Source organism: Physella acuta, unplaced genomic scaffold (assembly GCF_028476545.2).
Source record: "Physella acuta isolate Inbredline_101_S28 unplaced genomic scaffold, ASM2847654v3 ptg000032l, whole genome shotgun sequence".
NCBI classification, from domain to species: Eukaryota; Metazoa; Mollusca; class Gastropoda; family Physidae; genus Physella; species Physella acuta.
Genome location: NW_026731552.1, coordinates 235,339 through 256,435, shown reverse-complemented (window position 1 = coordinate 256,435; position 21,097 = coordinate 235,339). Strand labels below are relative to the sequence as shown.

Here is a 21,097-nt window from a genome sequence, read left to right as displayed (position 1 = left end):
TAACCCCCCCCCCTTCCTCCCCCCCCCCCCCCCTACGTTTAAAATCGTTGGCTCTGCTTGTAAACATTTAGAGTGAACACAGCTCACAAAAACCATGTAGGGGTGGGGAGGTAGGGAGAGCGTTTGCAGCTTGTTTTCTAACGGCTTGAAGAGGAGAATTATATATATAGATGTGACCTTTGGTGGTTATGTAACCAGAAATGTTTTTATTATTTAAATAGGGCCTACAAAGCAAGAAACATTTAATTCTACTTGCGATGTCTATTCGTTTAGTCTTATCTGTAGGGCCTAACTGTATCCTTTTTTGAACTAAATCCTACTTATGAGTGGGCTACAGACTTATCCTAAGATTAAATTAAGTTTTTATTTTCAAGCCTTGAATAGAATTTTTTTTATTTTAAAATGTCATTACACCTTAATAATATTCATATAGCCCCATCAATCTAATACAACATTTTTTCTTAGTTAATGCTAAAATATCTGCACTCAAGCAATTCACGAGCAATTTGATAAACTAAATCTGCACCCGTAATTTCTCTGTTTAATTTTTAAAACTGTATATAAGTAGGTTTATTTAATTTTAACTTTTTCTTCTTTTCATTGTATAAAAATTGTACTATGATAAAATAATAATAAAAATTATGTTACTTTACAAGGTGGCTTATTGTATTACTCCTATTAATAATGACTTGCAAAGTAAATGGAGAAAAGTTAAACTTCTTCTTTTCTTCATCGTTGTTCTGAATTTTAGAGTTGGAAGGGATATCCTCCCACACAATTAAGTATACGTGTCAACTGGTAATGCGCCATTCATTGACTCCGATTTCAGCCTGTTTTTCTTTTTGGATTTGCTTCCATAGTAGACTTTGCCCAACCAAGAACAAACTACAAGGCAACAGTTGTTTGATTTTGGAGTTGTCTCTCTTAGAAGAGTGGCTGTCCCCAGCTAAAGAGCCTCATCTGCCCGAGGGTTCGAAATCGAGACTTTTTGGTTAAGCAACCATAAGCTTTACCGACTCGACCACGCCGACCTCTAAAAAGGTGAACCATGTGAAGGCTTGGGAAAATTAAATTGGGCTGTAATTTAACATGAGGACACTAGGGGGCAATGGAGAGTTCAAAAGAGTTAATGCAGACCAAACTTATCATCCTACTGTTATCACTTATGATCTGGGAAACACACAAAATTTAGATGAAATAATCTACTCAAGATGTATTAGACCCATCTACTATGACATGGACAGTGGCGTAGCAAGGAATTGGTCATGGGAGGGGTTCAAAAATGTTTCCATACGTATATAATCTTATATATATATATATATATATATATATATATATATATATATATATATATATATATATATATATATATATATATATATATATATATATATATATATATATATATATATATATATATATATTATATTTATAGGGGTCGGGGTCCATGGGAGGGGTTATAACCCCCCACCCTAACCACCCCTTGCCTACACCACTGGCCATGGATATAGCAGAAAGTCTCTCAGTCAATCATTACCTATAGTTTCTGTCCCATCAAAACAAGCAGTAGTTTTTTAATGAGAAGTATTTACAAGTCAATTAAGTCACCCTTCTATCAATAACAATATGACTCTATTAGGGAATAGAAGCATATAATGCTTTCAAAGATGATCCAGTATTTTCTACTGCTGTCTGACTCGCCTTCTTCAGATCTCAATCACCCTGAACCCCCTCCCACCCTTCCGAACCCTAATCTCTAAGCACATTGGTATAGGCCTATAAACTATATTATTGTGTAGAACCAGAGGCGTAGCGAGGGGGGGGGGGGCGGGGGTGCGGAACGCACCGGGTGACACCATTTAGGGGGGGTGACACCAAGGCAAAAAATAGCAAAATATATAGAGAAAAACTTGAGGAGGGGGGGGGGGGTGCAAATCGAAAGTTTGAGGGGGGGGGGGTGCAAATCGAAAGTTTGAGGGGGGTGGTGCAAATCGAAAATTTGAAACTTTGTCCCCGGGAAGGGTCGCTACGCCTCTGGGGGTGACACCATTAAGTGCCACACCGGGTGACACCCGACCTCGCTACGCCACTGTGTAGAACACTGCCTGAACAGCATCTTTATACTTAGACAGGTTGTGGACCTGCCTTAAATTCCAGTGGAGATGCAAGCACAAGTGTTAGAACATCAATAATGGAACAATCCGGTGCCCCCCCCCCCCCCTTCATTATCACCCTCTCCAAAGATGAACACACACAGTTATATTACTCATTAATAAACTGCCATGCGCCCCAATGTCATAACATTCCTTGTCAACACTGAATTCAACAGATGATAAATATTTTGACTAAACTGTGAGTAAAGTTTAGATACAGAAAACGCTTTACAGTAAGTCAGATGGCCAGAGATGGCTAGGTTAATGCAGAGGCGTAGCGACCCTTCCCGACGCCCGGGGACAAACTTTCAATTTGGCGCCCCAAACACTTATGACAGCACTAGAGAGGCTTAAAAATACCTGCAGCAGAATTGTGCTGCAGTGGATCCCGGGCCACTGCCAGATCCAGGGTAACGAGATCGCAGACCAGCTGGCAAAAATTGGGGGAAAGAAACCACAACCGGAAATTTCGCTACACCCAAAAGAAATAAAAAGAATAATTAAAAACAAACAAACGCAAATGTGGTCTGTCACACACCCTCACTACATTAAAGACGACGGCTATTACAATTTAACACGAAAACAACAATACATTTAATCTTTCGACTCAGAACAGGCCACAACAGACTAAATCAACACATGCACAAAAAACTGAAAGTTGGGTGTAGCGAAATGTGCCCTTGTGGCAAGGCCCCGGAAAACACTGAGCACGTACTCCAGGATTGTACTCTGTATAGCCAGGCAAGAGGCAGACACTGGCCCCAGCCCACCCCACTCAGGGAAAAATTATATGGGACACCTGACAAACTGGAAACCACAGTCCGGTTTGTCCACGAAGTTGGTCTTGTTGTCTGAATCCTCCACCATATTCAAAAATTAAGAACGAAGAAGAAGAAGAAGAAGGCGCCCCCTCGGGAGCAAATTTTTAATTTGCACCCCCCCCCCAAACTGTCAATTTGCACCCCCACCCCCTCAAACTATTTATAATGCAAAAATGCAGCTGAAATGACATTTTAATTTGTTTTTATAACCCATTTTGGCGCCTCCTCAGGTCGGCGCCCGGGGACACATGTACCCCCCTTCCCCTTCCCCCCCCCCCCCCCCCGTCCATCGCTACGCCTCTGGGTTAAGGTTAATAATAATAATAGGACTACAACAAATTTATCTTTGGCGACTCACGTGAGCCTCGAGTCCGTCAATAAACACACTTTTAATAATTTATTAACAGTGTTGAGATAATTTCCCCCCTTCATTTACTTTCCGGAAGATAACGGTGTATAAACAAGTGTCAAAATTTATTTTTAAAATATAAAACACAAACACTTAGGGGCCTAAATTATAACTAAACAGGATTTGCCTCTGTGTCTATTTTTATTAGCGAGTGTCCGTTTGCATATGAACGGCTTTTCCGAAAATTCTGGCCAAACTTCGCCAGTTTTTAAGAGCCAAAGAGCTGCCTTCTGTCACCAGTTGTAAACAAAACAAACAAGATGGCAGATAGAAATACCTCGCCCAAGAGATACAGCACAGCCAGTGGTTATCACATGGAACGTAAGTGTACACTAACTTTTTTTTCTGTATAGATCTATTGTTTTAAATAATTACTTAACGCATTTTGTGTACAATTTCCTAGTTTAATTTGTCGCAGCACATTTTCACTTCGATAAACTTGTCAAGTTGAAGTAGAACTCTCACTCACGGTCACAGACTCACGTGACAGTCAGACTCATTATTATTATTATTAAGATGATTAAGTTAATTCAGTCAATTATTCAGTCATGAATGAAAGCAATAGTTAACTAACAAGTCTAGATCTAGATCTAGATCTAGCTACATCTAAGAATATTTTAGAATAAGATCTAGAATAGGTGTAGAATCTATATTATCTGTACTAGTCTAATAAGATCTTAAGATCATAATCATAAGAGATGACTTAGATGTTATTTAACAGTTATTGAGGGTAATCTATCGTTTTGGGTACGTAAAATCGCCCGCGGCTATTAATGTACGAAAACGTTACCTCATTGTCAAGGCTGTAATAGAAGTATATTGTGATATGTTTGTGTCAAATATTATAGATAAATGAATAATAAACCTAAATCAATGGCTAAATATATCAATATAGGCCAGAAATTAACTTTAAACAGCTGTGTCTGCAAGCAAGATTTGCTATATAAACAGCAGCCATTTGTAAAATAGAGTGACTTCCGCCTGAATCTCGCGCTATATGTCTATAAAAATAAAACTTTAACAAGATGGCTGCTATAGTAAATGAGCGTGGTTGCATATGTTGGAAACATCGCTGGTGTTCATTTATTACTGAAAAGTTTTAATTCAAATGTTTAAAAACAGGTACATAAATGAAACAAGGAAACATTTTTGTATTTTTCAAAACATAAATCCTCCTCAAAATGTGAAATAATTATTAAAATGTAAGGAGTCACCTGTTTTTCACATTACTAGTCGCGGCCGATTTTACGTACCTAAAACGATAGATTACCTTATTGAGTTATATTATAGATTATAGATCTAGGTCAACTAAATATATTTTTAACTTTTATTAATATAAAATGTAACATATAAAAAAATTTAGTTAAACCTTCAGTTTTTTTTTAGTCACAAATTATGAAATATGAAATTGTAGTTTATTGTAGTATTAGTGACTATACTTTTAGTATTATTGAGACCAGAAGACTGGTTACTTTTACTCTGCTAAAGCTGCTGAGGCATGGATACTAGATCTGTTACTTACTAGTATTACTAGTAAATGACAAAATTTATTAATGTAGGCAAGACTAAAAAATTATATTATAGCCTATAGGTGTGATCCATAAATGACGTCACACTTTTTTTGGACAATTTTTACCTCCCCTTCGTCACACATCACAAAAAGCCAGACCACCCCCTAAAATGACATCACGTCTCAGCCTACAACCCCTCTTAAAATTGCTCTTTAATTTTCCTTAAAACATCGACATTTTTCTAAAACCTTGTCAGAACTCTGACAACATAGTATTTTAATCAATTCCTATCACAAATTATTAAAACAGTTTTCTAAAACGCAAAATAACGGCTAAAACTTGTTTTCTATCATTGCTTTTTTTTTTATAATGCAAAAAACTGACGTCACACCATCTGAACCCCCTAACCCTCATCACACACCATCACAAAATTAGGGACCCCATAGGCGCCTAACTATTAACTAGTATTAAATTAGTAAGTAGCCTACTACAAAAGTACAAAGTGTCCTCATAAAATAATTAATATCAACTTCTTTTTGAATTGATAGATATCCACATCTACTATAGTTACTAGATCTATAGAGTATAGATCTAGGGCATTAATAAAAATCAACATATTCATAGTAATTTTATAGTTATTAATAGTATTATTAGGCGCATAGTTAAGTTAGTAGTATCATGACTATTATAGAAGTAGAAGGTAGATAAATAGATATGCCTGGTAAAAGTAAAAAAGTATAGATCTCCATCGAGTCAGCATATATAGTAGTACTTAGCCTATAGAGGGGCCTGTCCATTAAATTAGTTTGCTATAACTATAATTTAACCACTGGAGATCCTTTGTTAAAGTTAAATGTAAAATTGATTTCTCCCAATTGCAGTTATATCTAGAAAATATGTGTCAGCATATACACAGCATATTTTGGCATAACCTCATTTAACATATATTATACAGTATGGGTCAGCCATAGAGCTGTTTTTTGAACTAGTTACCCATTAGCTTGACATCCATTAAAAATGGTGGTTATAGAATATATAATAAACTAATGAAATAGACAACAGTTCGTTGATATTGCTGACCATTTACCTACATTCTTGAATGATTCTAAAGAAATTTTTTAAGCATGTGATGTTAAATTGTTAAAAACCTAAGTCAATGTATTATTTAAGTAGCACATATCTACATTGTCCTCTTCTTTATAATGTAGATTACTTAAGTTACTATAGTCATTGAAGACTGTCATACCATGATAACAATATTTAATAGATAATTACAACATTAATGATACAACTAGTAGGCCGTAGTTTAATATACATTTGTAAAGCTATCACATGACTTTAGACTTGCTTTTCTGTTTAAGCTACTGATGCATAACTCCCTAGATAAGGTTTTGGGCATATCTCAATATCTGTTGCTCGTTTATACTTAGTTACACACATATAGTCATATATCACATCATCCACGACGACAGCAACTCAAAATGCCCAAAACTTAAATTTTGAAATGGCATTTGTATTATGTATCTCTTGTTTATATGTTTAGTTACATCTATAGTTATAGTCACATTTCAGCAGAATCCTGGTTATTCACATGATACCAACTTTAAAACACCCAGAAAGTGTCATTTGAAATGACCAAGTGCCATTACTGTTAAATTTTATTGAAAGTTATTTGTTTTTCCCCACACATGACCAGCAAAGCCTATCAACATCAGATGTTGATAATCTTTGTATAATACAATGCAGGAGTTTCTAACACTATATTAATTACATTTTACCATCTGTGAATTTTTCAGTTACTTTTTACAGACACTTTCTGCTTATTTGCAGAAATTATCATAAGCTTGCTCATTAAGTCTAACAATTATCACGGTGGATTACCATACCCAAGGCAAATGTTTTTATAATTAATTTCAACAGATGCAGTGCATTTAAAGCGTGTGCTCGAAATAATAATTCACTTATTATTTACAACCATCCTTTTGTGAGCTTATTCTTTATAAATTAGCATACTTAATAATGCATTTTATCATGCTATAAATATTATCTATAATCTAATCACCCCAAGTTTAACTAATAGGTTTTTAAAGTAAATAATAATAATTTATTTAATCCAGTGGTAAATACTGTTTTGATGGTTATTTTCTGCTAGCTCTTTCATTTCTGATACTGCTATCTGTAGCAGATCAGCACCGAGTTTAATATCTGCTCTTGTTATTCAACTTTATACCCTCAGTGTGACTTTAAGTTAATGTAATGTTCCCTTTTTCTTTCAAGTTGAATTGAATACCCTGTCCCAGTGGCGGAACTAGAAAAAATGGGCCACCCCACAAAAAAATTTTTTGGGCTCCCATATAATATATATATATATATATATATATATATATATATATATATATATATATATATATATATATATATATATATATATATACAAACACACAATACGAACTTAGGATACTCAGTTCTGGCCTGATCGGGTTTTGAAAAAAAATCAATTAAATCTAATCACAACAACTCACATGTGTGTGAGTGTATTGTTCTGTTTTGAAAATCTGTTTTCATTTATGTTTAAAACAAAGCTTTGTTTAAGTAATGGTTTCTCGTGTTATGTTTATGATTTTTTGTATTTATATTGTTAATTTTAACTACATTTCATTTTTATACTATACGATTCTATAGTACTTATTTTTTTGAAAAAAATTATAATTAAGATAAATAATTGCTGTTTAATTCGATTATTACAAATCTATTAAAAGGAGCTTATGAGCACCTCTATTTGACTTTTTGAAAAAGGGAAATAATTTATGGAAGTGATTTGAATGTTTGCCTATCTTTCACACTACAGCTCATGTGTATATTTTTAATTTTTACTTTCTCGTATATATGAAGTATAGAGAAAGTATTGTAATCGTGCACAAAAATCACTTGAAATTTTAACAATTTTCACCGTATTACAGCTCAGTCCTTCATCACATCCGAAGTATAGAGGACTTATTTTAATCGGGCAAAAATTATCAATCCAGATTTATCAAAATTAAGAGGTCTTATGCGTAATCCAGTCTGAAAAACTGGGCTTTGCAATTGTGTCCGTATGTCTGTGTGTCTGTCTGTCTGTCTGTCTGTCTGTCCGTGTGTAAACACGATAACTTGAGTACCGTTAGAGCTAGGTTGATGAAATTTCACATATAAGTATTTTATCAAAATCGAAGATCCGTATCAACTTTTGAGCGATTTCCGATAACCGGAAGTGGTACTTTTTCTACTTTGAATTTTTCAAAAGCCTATAACTTGAGTACTATTTCAGATAAATAAATGAAATTTCACGTGTAAGTAAAAGATCTAATTCTCTACCTTCTGTTAAATGTTGAGTAATTTCCATTGACCGGAAGTAGTAATTTACGCTACTTCCGATTTCTCAAAAAACTAATGTAAATTTTTAAAGTACTAATAATATTGCGCACTATTATGCACTTTTTTATTTGGCGTTCACTTGGTGTGCAATTCTTTTGTCTACGAGATTTTATTCTATTTTTAACACTTTAAATATTTAAAATGGATTAAAAATCATGTCTATAGTCCGAGTTCCCATCCCCTGTTGTTTTATATAAGAATATTCGAGAAAGTTTAGGGGAGATCACTCCCGGTTTATTTTTTTACGCAACAGCATGTCTTAGCTACTATATAACATCACTACAGTATTAGATCTGTTATCTGTTTGTTATTTACAAACAAAACCACTATCGAGGTGACAGTGATAAAACTAATATATATATATATATATATATATATATATATATATATATATATATATATATATATATATATATATATGTATTTAATAATGTAAACAATATAACAATGCTTTTTTTTTCTCCTAATCGACGCCACTAAAAAGAACGGTAGGCTACGTCTTTGAAGTTGTCTATATGTCTGGCGGTCTCTCGAGCTATAGTCTGTGCATTTTTCTCAAAGACGTTTGCCGACTATCGTGTTTTTTTTTGTAACTGTAGAAGAAAAATAACTCGACCTCCACCTAATTTTTTTATTTATTTATTTTTTTTAATTTAAAAAAAAAATTTACATTTTTTTTAAAAATTATTTTTTTTAAATAATTTAGCCAGGATTTTTGGGGCCCCAATCGGTTTGCCCCCCCCCCCCCCCCCCGCATTGCGGGGTCTGGCGGCACTGTAGTTCCGCCCCTGCCCTGTCCCCTTTTTTACTTTCTAATATACTTAATTTGGGGTTCTTACACCCCCCTCCTCCAATAACATAAAACTACACTATGTCTGGTTATGCTAAGTAGATTAAAGTATCGGCATAGGCATCAATAACCCCCCACCCCCTCCTCTTTCAACCATATTTGAGTGGTGTTGACTAATGTTTATCACCACTAAACTGATACTAATGTTTGACCCCACCCCGACTGTAGATCGAAACAGCTCACTCGTGTTGACTGATGTACATCCTACTGCTCGTCTTAGCCCGTGCTGGGGTTGAATGTGAGCAGTTTTAGTAGTATTGACGTTTTTGTAGGTGTGTGAATGTATACATAGATGGGTCACTGTTTTTTTATACGTTTCACGAACTGTTGCAGATAGCATTGATAAATTTAGATAACTATTGATAGTTGCCAGTGCAATCGATACACTTAGATAATTAATGTCAGTTATAAATGTGACGATACAGTAGCATATTTACAGCAGCGTGTGGTTGTTTATTGTAGCATCTGTGGTGTTTTGTTGGCTTTCATTGATCACCTACAGAGTTACTGGGTGCAGCCCGGCCTCCCCACGGGGTTATCTCCCCCACACACAATCCTACTCACACACACTCGCACACCCAATACGGTAGAACATTGGTGTATCCACCTTGATCATTGTCTAAACGTCACTGAGGTTTAAACCTGCCTCAATCACCTACTTGCATTTCTTTCCTTCCTACCTCAACCAACCATCCACACAGATCAGGCAAGCGTGACGGTAGAGTTGTTTGAATGGCTGTAAATCACCCAACCGTGACGAGTTGGGATGTGCATAGCTTTTCCCGCCTCCCACCAGTAAATTAACGATTAAATGAACATCTTTCATCTTTCCTTTGACCCGTGTACAGCGCCAGTCTACTGGATCCCAAAACGTGTTTCTGAATAAGGATATTGGAATAAAGTTTTGAGAGAAATTTTACCTCTCTCTACGTCTACATTAGTGTGTGTGTTCGCAGAAGGGTGGGGGGGGGGGGAGGGGTGTTCTTCCAATAGACCCAGTGGGATTGGGGTCTAAAAATATGTTTTATGTCTACGTTTTATAAAAAGTGTGGCTTATGTTGTGTAGGCACCCAAGCGTGACACTGAGACATACAGGTAATCTGATAGAGGGTTTACCTGTGCTTAAGGGGGTTGTTAGTAACCTAGAGTCGAGGAAATTTCCATTTTGGGATTTTTTTTTTGGTGCCCCTAGGTCATGTGATATGTGGGCACTCATTGGAGGCATGATTTTGTTTATAGCGGACGACGTGATCTTGTTTGTTTATAGGGGATAGGGTGGTTGGGTTAGAGAGCTTGCATGAGCTGTGTGAATGGTTGGTTGAGGTGGGATAGAAATGCTTGAGACACGTTCAAATCCCGGTGAGAAAATTTGACAATGATCAAGGTGCACCCACCATCTTTTAGAGCATGTAAGTGTATGCATGCTAACTCCAAAAACTCTTGACCCCCGGGCATATGAGGCTCGTTAGCTGGGGACAGCAACCCATCTAGGAAAGAAAGTTCCAAAACAATTGCTGCCTTGCCGAGTGTTCTTTGATGGACAGTGGCTGTGGGAGCACATCCAGATAGGAGACTGAAATCGGAGTCAACAGGCCGTTTGGCGCATAACACCTTGACACGTAATAGTTCATTGTGTTGGAGGAAATACCATCCGATGTAACAAATTAAGAGCGAAGAAGCTTGTATATGTTTGATTTTTATTTCTGATTTTTTAAAATAATACTTAAACGAGTGTCACCGACCCAACAGTGGGGTAGGGGAGGGGGGCGTGTAAGGACCACATAATTGGGGAGGTGGGTGTGTAAGGTCCACATAGTTGGGGAGGTGGGTGTGTAAGGTCCACATATTTGGGGTGGTGGGTGTGTAAGGTCCACATAGTGGGGGTGCAAGGGCCACTTAGTTGGGGTGGGGGTGTAAGATCCACATAGTTGGGGGGTGGGTGTGTAAGGTCCACATCGTTGGGGAGGTGGGTGTGTAAGGTCCACATAGTGGGGGTGTGTGTAAGGTCCAGATAGTTGGGGGTGTGTGTAAGGTCCACATAATTGGGGGGTGGGGGTGTAAGGTCCAAATAGTTGGGGTGGGAGTGTGTAAGGTCCACATAGTTGGGGGGTGGGGGACCACAAGGTCCACATAACTGCCTGAATCAGGCAATAGTTAACTGCTCTAAAATGACGTCCAAGTATTGCACCAGCTGTGTCCATTTTTATCACTCAGGGCCCGGCACTCTGACGAACTAGATCATTGATTACGTATGTGCTGTGTATCTAGTCACATGCTATGAAATTGGGGACGGTTATTTTTAGATTTGTTTGTTGTCGTAGGCTAAATATAGATCTACGTGCGTAATTGGCACACGTGATTGTAGATATTTTTAATGAGAAAAAAACCCTCGTATAATATTAGTAATTTTATCAGGCATTATCTTTTTAAATGTGCTAGAATTAGAAAATAATTATACACTTTCAGTTTTAGCTATAGACCTATTATAAAATAAAAGCGATAGCAGAAAATACATTGAAAAGTTTTGTAATTCTAAAACGCTTTTACATTTGCTGCTATAAGCTAAAAATTGCTTTTTGTGCTAATTTTTAAAAAAAATTGTAAAGCTATTTACGCGTGTTTTGTGTTATATTAGATAATTAGAGGGATGTATCATAAAAGGGAGCTAAACATGAATGACTTTACGATCGCCATATATCTGAGATAATCCCCCTTTATGACGGGCCTAGTTCATTTTAAAGCGCAATGCACACTGTTGTGTTTTGGCCGGACAAAATACAACAATTACTGTACGAATATGATTCGATAACCCCTACTTAGAAAAATTGTATGTGTATGGAATGGGTGGTGATGTCTACTGTGTAGTTACGATGACAAGTCCAGTTTTCAATTGGTGGTTTTGGAGACGATTCATTTAACACCTAAGTGACCAGATGACGTTAGGTTTTATTGAATCAGAACCTTGGTCAAGCCAAGCCCTAACGTACCTTTCTGGGTTTATTTATTGTGTAGGCCCTTATGGGAGCGCCAGTGTTGTGTCAGTCCTGTTATCTTACTCTGTAGACCCCCTCCTCCCTTTAGTTAATGTTTTATCGCGACTATAATCACATTCACTATGTCACCGATGTACACTCTTACACATCACACTAATGTACACCCACATCTACATGTCACCAGGGTACACACATACACAACACCCATATATCACCAGGGTACACCCATATATCACCAGGGTACACCCATATATCACCAGGGTACACACATATATCACCAGGTTTCACCCATATGCCACCAGGGTACACACATATATATTACCATGTTCCACCCATATATCACCACGGTACACCCATATATCACCAGGGTACACCCATATATCACCAGGCTACACCCATATATCACCAGAGTACACCCATATATCACCACGGTACACCCATATAACATCAGGTTACACCCATATATCACCATTGCACACCCACCCACCACAATCCCACACGCACCCCACAGGATCGATTCCTTGTAATTCATCTCTGTAGATTCCTACATTTGTATGCTCGTCTGTGTAATCGATCCTAATGACATGTAATCACAGACACGACACTGGCCCATCACTGTGCATCATTGCCACTAAACTGCCTTCCTCTGTCAATGTCATTTTCATCATGTCCGTTTCGCATTTCAACTCCTAAGCGGAAATCTTTCCATTATTTTTATTTGTTCATGTATTAATTATTTTAACATTTCCTTTAAACAATGCAGCATTGATACTTGCAAAAAGAAGTTATCCTATCTAATTAGTGGTATGTTAATGGTGATTTCTATGCTTGGAGTAACCCGGATTTTCAGTATATAGACTAGGTATGATGGTGTTATGTTTTAGCGCTTTTTAATACTATAAACAGGCTTCAACAGGGAGATGCAACACTCTAGACAGCTACAACAGCGACATCCAACACTCTAGACAGCTACAACAGCGACATCCAACACTATAGACAGCTACAACAGCGACATTCAACAGACAGCTACAACAGCGACAGCCAACACTCTAGACAGTTACAACAGCGACAGCCAACACTCTAGACAGCTACAACAGCGACATCCATCACTCTAGACAGTTACAACAGCGACATCCAACACTCTAGACAGCTACAACAGCGACATTCAACACTCTAGACAGCTACAACAGCGACATCCAACACTCTAGACAGCTACAACAGCGACATTCAACATGCTAGACAACTACAAAAGCGACATTCAACACTCTAGACAGTTACAACAGCGACATACAACACTCTAGACAGCTACAACAGCGACATCCAACACTCTAGACAGCTACAACAGCGACATCCAACACTCTAGCTACAACAGCGACATCCAACACTCTAGACAGCTACAACAGCGACATCCATCACTCTAGACAGTTACAACAGCGACATCCAACACTCTAGACAGCTACAACATCGACATTCAACACTCTAGACAGCTACAACAGCGACATCCAACACTCTAGACAGCTACAACAGCGACATTCAACATGCTAGACAACTACAAAAGCGACATTCAACACTCTAGACAGTTACAACAGCGACATACAACACTCTAGACAGCTACAACAGCGACATCCAACACTCTAGACAGCTACAACAGCGACATCCAAAACTCTAGCTACAACAGCGACATCCAACACTCTAGACAGCTACAACAGCGACATTCAACAGACAGCTACAACAGCGACAGCCAACACTCTAGACAGTTACAACAGCGACAGCCAACACTCTAGACAGCTACAACAGCGACATCCATCACTCTAGACAGTTACAACAGCGACATCCAACACTCTAGACAGCTACAACACCGACATCCAACACTCTAGACAGCTACATCAGCGACATCCAACACTCTAGACAGCTACAACAGCGACATCCAACACTCTAGACAGCTACAACAGCGACATCCAACACTCTAGACAGCTACAACACCGACATCCATCACTCTAGACAGCTACAACAGCGACATTCAACACTCTAGACAGCTACAACACCGACATCCAACACTCTAGACAGCTACATCAGCGACATCCAACACTCTAGACAGCTACAACAGCGACATCCAACACTCTAGACAGCTACAACAGCGACATCCAACACTCTAGACAGCTACAACAGCGACATCCAACACTATAAACAGCTACAACACCGACATCCAACACTCTAGACAGCTACAACAGCGACATCCAACACTCTAGACAGCTACAACAGCGACATCCAACACTCTAGACAGCTACAGCAGCGACATCCAACACTATAAACAGCTACAACAGCGATATCCAACACTATAAACAGCTACAACACCGACATCCAACACTCTAGACAGCTACAACATCGACATCCAACACTCTAGACAGCTACAACATCGACATCCAACACTCTAGACAGCTACAACAGCGACATCCAAGACAGCTACAACATCGACATCCTAGACAGTTACAACACCGACATCCAACACTCTAGACAGCTACAACAGCGACATCCTAGACAGCTACAACAGCGACATCCTAGACAGCTACAACAGCGACATCCTAGACAGCTACAACAGCGACATCCAACACTCTAGACAGCTACAACAGCGACATCCTAGACAGCTACAACATCGACATCCTAGACAGCTACAACACCGACATCCAACTCTCTAGTTAGCTACAATAGCGACATCCAACTCTTTATACTATTACATCAACGGAACCATTGAACACTATATAAACTAGCTACAACGCGATTACTAAACACTGCAGACAGAAATTCGGTACTCCTCTGATGGGTAGAGCTAATCTCAGTGTTATGAATATGATGTTACCTGCCTCCTTCCCCATCGAGTTGTCTCTCCGAAAGTAAATTAGTTAAATAAAGATGCTCGGATTTTTTTTCGAGCAAGGCTAAGAAAAATATAATTGTGTACATTAAGATAAGGGTCATGGCTTGGCAAATATTTGTTGTTGCCCTGCTAACGATATCAGCTGTTTTCTGTACAGAGCTGCCTCCCCCCCCTCAGCCATATCAGCTGTTTGCTCTCCCCTCCCCCCGCCATACCAGCTGTTTGCTAACCCCCCGCCACAAATCTGCTATGTTATCTATACACCCTAGGGTTGTTCCGCCATCATTTACCTGCGGCTCACCTGCCACTTAGATAAGTGCACGAGCTGATTTACATTCCTGTGTAATTACAGGAATAAACAGAACTGTACTGTCTTTGAGTCGAGTACCATATCGACTGTAGGCTTATTAATACGATGGGACTCGCTATAGATCGGTGGTTTATTATTACCTAACCTGTTCTCAAAAGTTTACCTAAGTGGTTGTCAAAAGTATGTATAAAATGGTTGTCATGAGGTTGTCCAAATCAAATGTAGTCATTTTCTATCACTTCTCCACACCCACTTGTCGCGACAAGTCACAAAACGCCAGACTCCCCCCACCCCCACCCACCCCTCTTTAGAACTACATCACACAGATTCTCCCAGCTTACTAAAATAATAACCATTCTCTCAAAGATCAACAACTTTTCATAAATTATTGATTAAAAAAATACAACCTTAATCCTCTCACATTCATTAAACCCTATCCCCTATGTAGCGCATCACAATAGTCACAACCTCCCTCCGTGTGTGGCATCTTTTAAGGGCAGCCCGCAAATCGAGAGAACTTTTCGATAAGCTAATTACCTCAGTGCAGTGATTTGTCGACAACCCACACGATAAAAACAAAGATTACATCACCTATTTTTAGCTAATCAAGACGTAAGGGTTTCCCTGCTTTGGTCGGGCATTCCTTTTTGACGTCATAGACTCGTCAATTAAAAAAAAACAAATCGCTCTGGTAGACTGCCAGCTCTCTACGCTATTTCTTGATATGGGCTATGTTAATCTCGGGAAAATTTGTGTCTACTGATAGCTGGTCACTAGCGCGTGTTTTGGTCCACAGGGCCTTGTGAAATATTCTCTTTTGTACTGGATCAGCTGGTGTATTGTCGGCTTAGTTATATAAACAACGTCAGTCTAGCGTAGCCACTAGTTTCTCAGCGGTGAGCTAAGTGATATAAACACAGTCAGTCTAGCGTAGCCACTAGTTTCTCAGCGGTGAGCTAAGTGATATAAACAGTCAGTCTAGCGTCAGTTTGTGATCGGTGATCAGTGTGATACTCTCACAACCAGTGATACCTACCCGACTGCGCGTGTTCGATCAAACGTGACGGCGTCATCAATCAATCTAGGCGAGATGGCTCAAGAAGGTGGCAGCTCTAGTCAGACGTTTCACATTCTCCAGGCGGAGCCCAGGAAAGGTAAGGTTACACTCCCTTCTCTTATCCCACCCTGCCGCACCCCTCCCCCTCTTACCCCACCCTACGGGCAGGACACACAGCTAGTGCAGTCATGCACTTCTGATCAAACTTGAGTGTACAGAGCCTCTTGTGTACTGAGGATGTACACAGTAGACGATGCTGTCATTGTGTCGTCCCATCCTTTGAACAACACACAGCTCTCACAGTTTGCAGACAACATCCTTACCATTTTGAAAACCCTCCTGAAAAGTAATCGCGGAAATATTAAAATTCACGTTTCATATAAACATGTGTTTCTTTAGTTGTTTACATGTGCCGAATTATAGCGTTATAACTGAAAATGACGTCAAATAATTTAAAGATTTGCATGCGTCCCTCCCCCTCTGAGTACTAGGTTGTTTTACTGTGAAAAGTAGTTTAAACTCCCCCCCCCCCCCCTTCCATACAGCTGTTGGCCCCCTCCGTCTGTGGTATCAGTCTAATAAACCTAAATACTGTAACGGGACAGCGATATGTTTGTGATAATTTGCTCTTGTCTGATAGCCTACAGATATTGATAGTCCTACAGATATCGATATCATCTATCTCTGTAAAGCTATGGAGAAAGTTTTGTACTAGGCAACCGTGAGTGACAACTTTTCACTGAATACGCCCCCGCCCCATTTCAATGTGCCCCATCATTGATATTCTGATGTACGAAATTTTCGTATTTGTTATATATTGTTTGATTAGACTGTCGCATCTGTCATATCTTGTTGGATTAGACTGTCGCATCTGTCATATATTGTTGGATTAGGCTCTCGCATCTAATTTTGAATGGTATAAGTGCCGAAGCCCCCTCCCCCCCCCCCCCCCCGTACGTCCGTGATACATCCAGTCCAATAATTTAGCGGCACTAGCAAGCTACTTGTTTAGCGGCTGGTAACATGGGTGAGAGAAATGTTGGATTCCTAGCCATGTAGCAGTCGGTCTGGCTAATGAGCAAAGTTGGAGCCGGTAATAACCGAGTACCAGAGGGGGCTGTACTGTAGTGAGGATAAGTTATGGTTTGTAGGATTCCACCACCTCCATCCCAAATATCACCCTTCAGCTATGTGTACAAAACACCACATTTTTACTGAGTGTACAAAATACCTCAGTTATACTGTGTGTGTACAAAATACCACGTTTAGTGTGTGTGTACAAAATACCACGTTTAGTGTGTGTGTACAAAATACCACGTTTAGTGTGTGTGTACAAAATACCACACTTTTACTGTGAGTGTGTGCAAAATATAACATTTGCGGTGTGTGTACAAAACATTCTGCTACCGTGTGTACAAAATACCACACTTTTACTGTGTTTGTACAAAAAAACACACTTTTTCTGCCTGTACAAAATACCACCCGTTGCACCGTGCTCAGTGCACGCATGTAGATACATTTGTATGGCTGACTGGGTTGACCAGGTCTCTATGACGAGTGGTCAGTGGCCGTCTGATATGGCATGGTGCCAGCTGATTAAGTACCTGGCAATGACAGTCGTTTATAATACTACAACCATAACCCCTCGGGCCATTCACGGCATGAATACAACTAGATCGAATGTTCTATGCGTGCTCCCCTGGAACTCTAGAACATATTCCATGAAACCAGAGTCATTGCTATGGAGAAACTGATTGTTGCACACTGATACATTTGTGTCACATCCTCTGGGCCGAATGGTGGGGTGGGGGTGAAGGGTGGGGGTGAAGGGTGCGGCAGAGTTACTCCCCAGTGACGTGTCATTAGAACAACATGCAGATTTCTTAATTATAGTTTGTTGAGTGGATTTCCGTGTGTTGGGAGTACGAGCACGTCAAAACCTGCTGACGAATATATTTTTCACGGTTGTCTAAGTAGGTATGTTGCAGTAGCCGGCAGTTTAAGTGTTTTAGCCGGCCGCCTAATTATCGTGTTGTAGCCGGTAGTTCAAGTAAGTATCGTGTTGTAGCCGGTAGTTTATGTTGGTGTGTTGTTCCCGGTAAATATGATCAGAGTTTGTGCAATTGATATACATTAAACTTGTAGGTTAGACTCACTAGTCTGCGACTTAACATTTTTGAGGTAACGAATAGATGGCTGTGTAGATTGGGTAATGAGGAGAGATAGTTCTGAAGATTGGAGGTTTGTTGTAATCAGGAGATAGTTCTGCATATTGGAGGTTCTTGTAATGAAAAGATAGTTCTGAAGATTGGAGGCTTCTTGCATTTTCTCCTCTGTCTTTGAAAACTGTTTTCTATTACCCAATCCTCAGCCTCCTCCCCCCCCCCCCCCCACACCCCACCCCATCGTTCTCTCTGCACCCACCCACACATATATTGTCACGTAGAAAATCGACCTTTCCATCGAGCTAAGCACACAACTGACGTTTCGATAGGCAAGGGCTAGCTCAAAGCACATTGTTAGAGATGTGAAAAACAGTTGCGGTAAAATAGTTGTTGGGATAGTTAAACAGTGTCATGTGATTGGTGATATAGAATTGTGATCTACCGTCATAGGTTGGAATATTCGAAAATACCAGCAGTTGTATTTTAAAACATCTCACTTCTGTACCCATGAAGTCTCATCATCGTGTTTAGTGTTTAATTTATTGTCGCTATAACGCTTCGGCCAGTGCTTTGAAAGTGTTGTAATTCAGTGTCTCTTGTTACCGTCTGCAAATTCGCTTACATTTTTTCTTATGTTTTGTTGATGCTGGCGTCCACATGTGGCAACTTTATACGGGAATCACGTGATCCAGGCCTGAATACACGTAATTGCTGGACGCGACTTCGCAGATTCGCGAAATTGATTCCTTTATGTCGCGCGCACGGTTTAGGAAAAAAAAACTGTCTATCCTGATGCGCGCGCATGATTTATTCATGGCGGGTCATCTGAATGTCCGATGGCTCATTATGTCTGAGCCGAGTTGAACTGACGTGGCGCCATCTAGGGCTCAATAATCGGTCAGGAGTAGCGCTGAGGATGAGTTTTGTCAGCGCTGCATCAAATTGCATTTTCCCTGCAATTTTTTGCAACATGTGGTGTTTTACTGAGGAATATTTGTTCACTTTGATGAGAATAATAATAACACACAAATGTGTTCTTTGAGTCCTGGTTCGTTGTTTGTTCAGATAAAATATGCTTTTCTGTGAGTAGTTGAAGTATAACAACAAGAGTGTTGGGTACACGCCCCTTTACACTTTGTGTTGGCTGTTGTTCGTGTTGTGTGATAAAATATTGGCTGTAACTGTTTCACAAATAGCCAAATAATTTAAGGGACTGAGAATCATAAATAGTCACACTATTTAAAAGACTGCAAATCATAAATAGCCACATTATTGAGGGGACTGAGAATCACAAATAGCCACATTATTTAAAGGACTGAGAATCACAAATAGCCACATTATTTAAAGGACTGAAAATCACCAAAAAAACCAATATTTTGGAGGGGACTGAGAATCAGAAATAGCCAAATTATTTATATGAGATAACCCAAAATAGCTACATTATTTAGCGGGACTGAGAATCAGAAATAACCACAGCATTTTAAAGACCACAAGTCGTAAATAAAGCATTAAAGATTTGTCATATGTCCTTCGTGTGCCGTAGTTGTAGCCGATGCTGACGTACTAGAGAAACTCGTGTATACTAAATGTCACGTGAAAGTGAGGCTTCCTGCAGTTTCACACAACACCTCAACTAACCAACGCCGATACCAGCTCACATGTGACCTCCATTTTATCCCTTGATTCTCCAAGCTTTTGGAACCCATATTGGCCGAAATATTCCCGTCTCTACCATACAAAGAAAAGCCTGTATCTATTATTGTATCAGAATAGTGTGGTCTAGATTCTTTATAGACCTTGCGCAAGATTGGAAACTGACTGCCAGTTTATAAAAATAATGTAACATTTGAAACATATTTTAACCATCCATCTATGCCCATGTGTTTTAAGTTTTCTATAAGTTCTTTAAACAAACGAAAAACAACATGTAAGCCTAGGCTCTTGATTACTTCCAACCTGCTCATTTCTACCCGCCATCGCTGCATCTACCCCATACAGTTTCACCCGATTTAGAACGAGATTAAACTCCTAAACTTGTCAAAAATTGCAGCAGTTCTCACCCCCCCCCCCCGCTATGTTTTTTTTCATGTTTATTCCCAATTTCAAAAGTCGGGGTCTTATATTCCACTGTCTTGTGTAGGGAACTGGTCATACATGTATACCTTACCATATCTCAGTTTAAACTGTCTTGTGACACACAATCCGAATAACTCCCCACGACACATTCCTAAAGTCCGCCCCCACCCCCCCCCCCCCCACGATGTAAATAAACGCGATCTTTGTGACTCCCTCCTAACACATTTCTAGATCCACCTCACAACCGTTTAACACCATCGCTGTGTCTGTTGCCCTTCAAGAAACATTCCTAAAGCGACCCCCTCCCAAATTCAATCTTACCCTCCCCTACCGGCAACATAATCCTACCTCCCCCCCCCCCCCCCCCAACACAATTCTCATCCCCCTTCCCCTGCCACTCCGGCAACACAATCCCTATTGCCCCCCCCCCCCTCAACACAATCCCTATTGCCCCCCCCCCCTT

At 39.4% G+C, this 21,097-nt stretch overlaps 1 protein-coding gene across 3 annotated transcripts in view; it reads left to right on the top strand.

Moving 5' to 3' along the window:
• Nucleotides 1-3,534: 3,534 nt before the first annotated feature.
• LOC131941926 (mechanosensory protein 2) overlaps nucleotides 3,535-21,097 on the top strand; it is a 65,588-nt gene continuing 48,025 nt past the window's right edge. The window contains exon 1 of one of the 3 annotated variants that reach the window (XM_059301570.1): nucleotides 3,535-3,704. In XM_059301570.1, the coding sequence (XP_059157553.1) occupies nucleotides 3,644-3,704 (61 nt within the window). In that variant the 5' untranslated portion in view covers nucleotides 3,535-3,643. Of the gene's footprint in view, nucleotides 3,705-16,276; nucleotides 16,491-21,097 lie in introns of those variants that run through there. The other 2 variants (XM_059301624.1, XM_059301563.1) reach the window with 2 other exon arrangements.